This window comes from Cicer arietinum, chromosome 5, assembly GCF_000331145.2.
Source record: "Cicer arietinum cultivar CDC Frontier isolate Library 1 chromosome 5, Cicar.CDCFrontier_v2.0, whole genome shotgun sequence".
NCBI classification, from domain to species: Eukaryota; Viridiplantae; Streptophyta; class Magnoliopsida; order Fabales; family Fabaceae; genus Cicer; species Cicer arietinum.
In genome coordinates, this window is record NC_021164.2 from 68956080 (window position 1) to 68957276 (window position 1197).

Here is a 1197-nt window from a genome sequence, read left to right on the forward strand (position 1 = left end):
ATGTTTTGGGCGGCCCATCTGGTTAGTTCAGCTATCACTGCTGGAAGCCCCTGCGGTTGTTCGGCTGCGTACTCCCCGTTTGCGTATCTCACACTCCCAAAGCATCTTTTTTTTTCATATTTCATTTTTCCGGTCGGCTTCGTGCAGATAGATGTTTGCCGGGGGATATTGGTGCTCCTGAGGTATGCCCTTCCGGTGGGTTGTTATATTATATGTCTATTCGGACTAAAACTGGGGAGAAACAAAATGGGGGGACTACTTTCAATTTTCACCTATAATAGGGGGACCAAAAGTGCAATTAAGCCTTAAAAAAATCAAACCTTGCAAACCTTTCACCTTTTTACATCGGCCTCTATTTGCCTGATGTGAAAGTTTTTATGGAATTTTTTTTCTACTAGTGACTCTTACTATTTCTGATAAGTTTTTATAAAATATTATATTTATTCTTATTTTTTACTTATAAAATTCATTTTTTTAACTAAAAGTTGAGTGGTTCATATTGAAAAATCCACATCTTATATATTTTGTTGGAAAATAATTTTTTAATAATAAAAGTTTTGGTTTTCTAGAAAAGTATTATAATATATTACTCTATTGTTTGAACAAGAAAAAAAAATCAATTCATATTATAAATATGATTTAATTCGGTCATTAAATTTCAAAACTGAAATTCAGAAATGCAGCACAAAATGCAAGTTTATGGGACAAATAGAAAACATGCCATGCAAAAAGTATGAACTTGACAAAATCCAGTAAGTGCTCATTGACTCATATATCCGTTTGAATGTGAAGTATTATTGATTTTGTGAAAATTTATGTTTATGTTTAATATTATGGTGGATTATCTTAATTTCATAAAAATTATAATTTGTAATTATGTAAATATATGACGACTTGTCATAATTTCAACAAACAATAACACCAATATGATAATTTTGTTAATTTTGTTAATTTTGTTTAATAAATAAGTATACTTTAATATTTATCTATTTTAATAATATATATTTAATTATTTCAAATAAGTTTATTGATAAAAAATCAATAGAAATATAGAAGTAAAGAAATGATTACTTGATTGATGAATTTATTTGTTTTGTTTTGAAAGTTCTCTAGTTTCTATAGCAATTACAATGTTGATTTTTTTATTTATTTATAAAAATTGTCAAAATAAGATTCGAAATTTATTTATTTATTTAT

The 1197-nt window shown here is 27.2% G+C and overlaps 1 protein-coding gene across 1 annotated transcript in view; it reads left to right on the forward strand.

Moving 5' to 3' along the window:
- The window catches only part of LOC101499081 (uncharacterized), a 5546-nt gene continuing 4349 nt past the window's right edge, over positions 1 to 1197 (forward strand). The window contains exon 1 of the mRNA XM_004502999.1: positions 1 to 182. Coding sequence (XP_004503056.1) covers positions 1 to 182 — 182 coding nt within the window. The remainder of the gene's footprint in view (positions 183 to 1197) is intronic.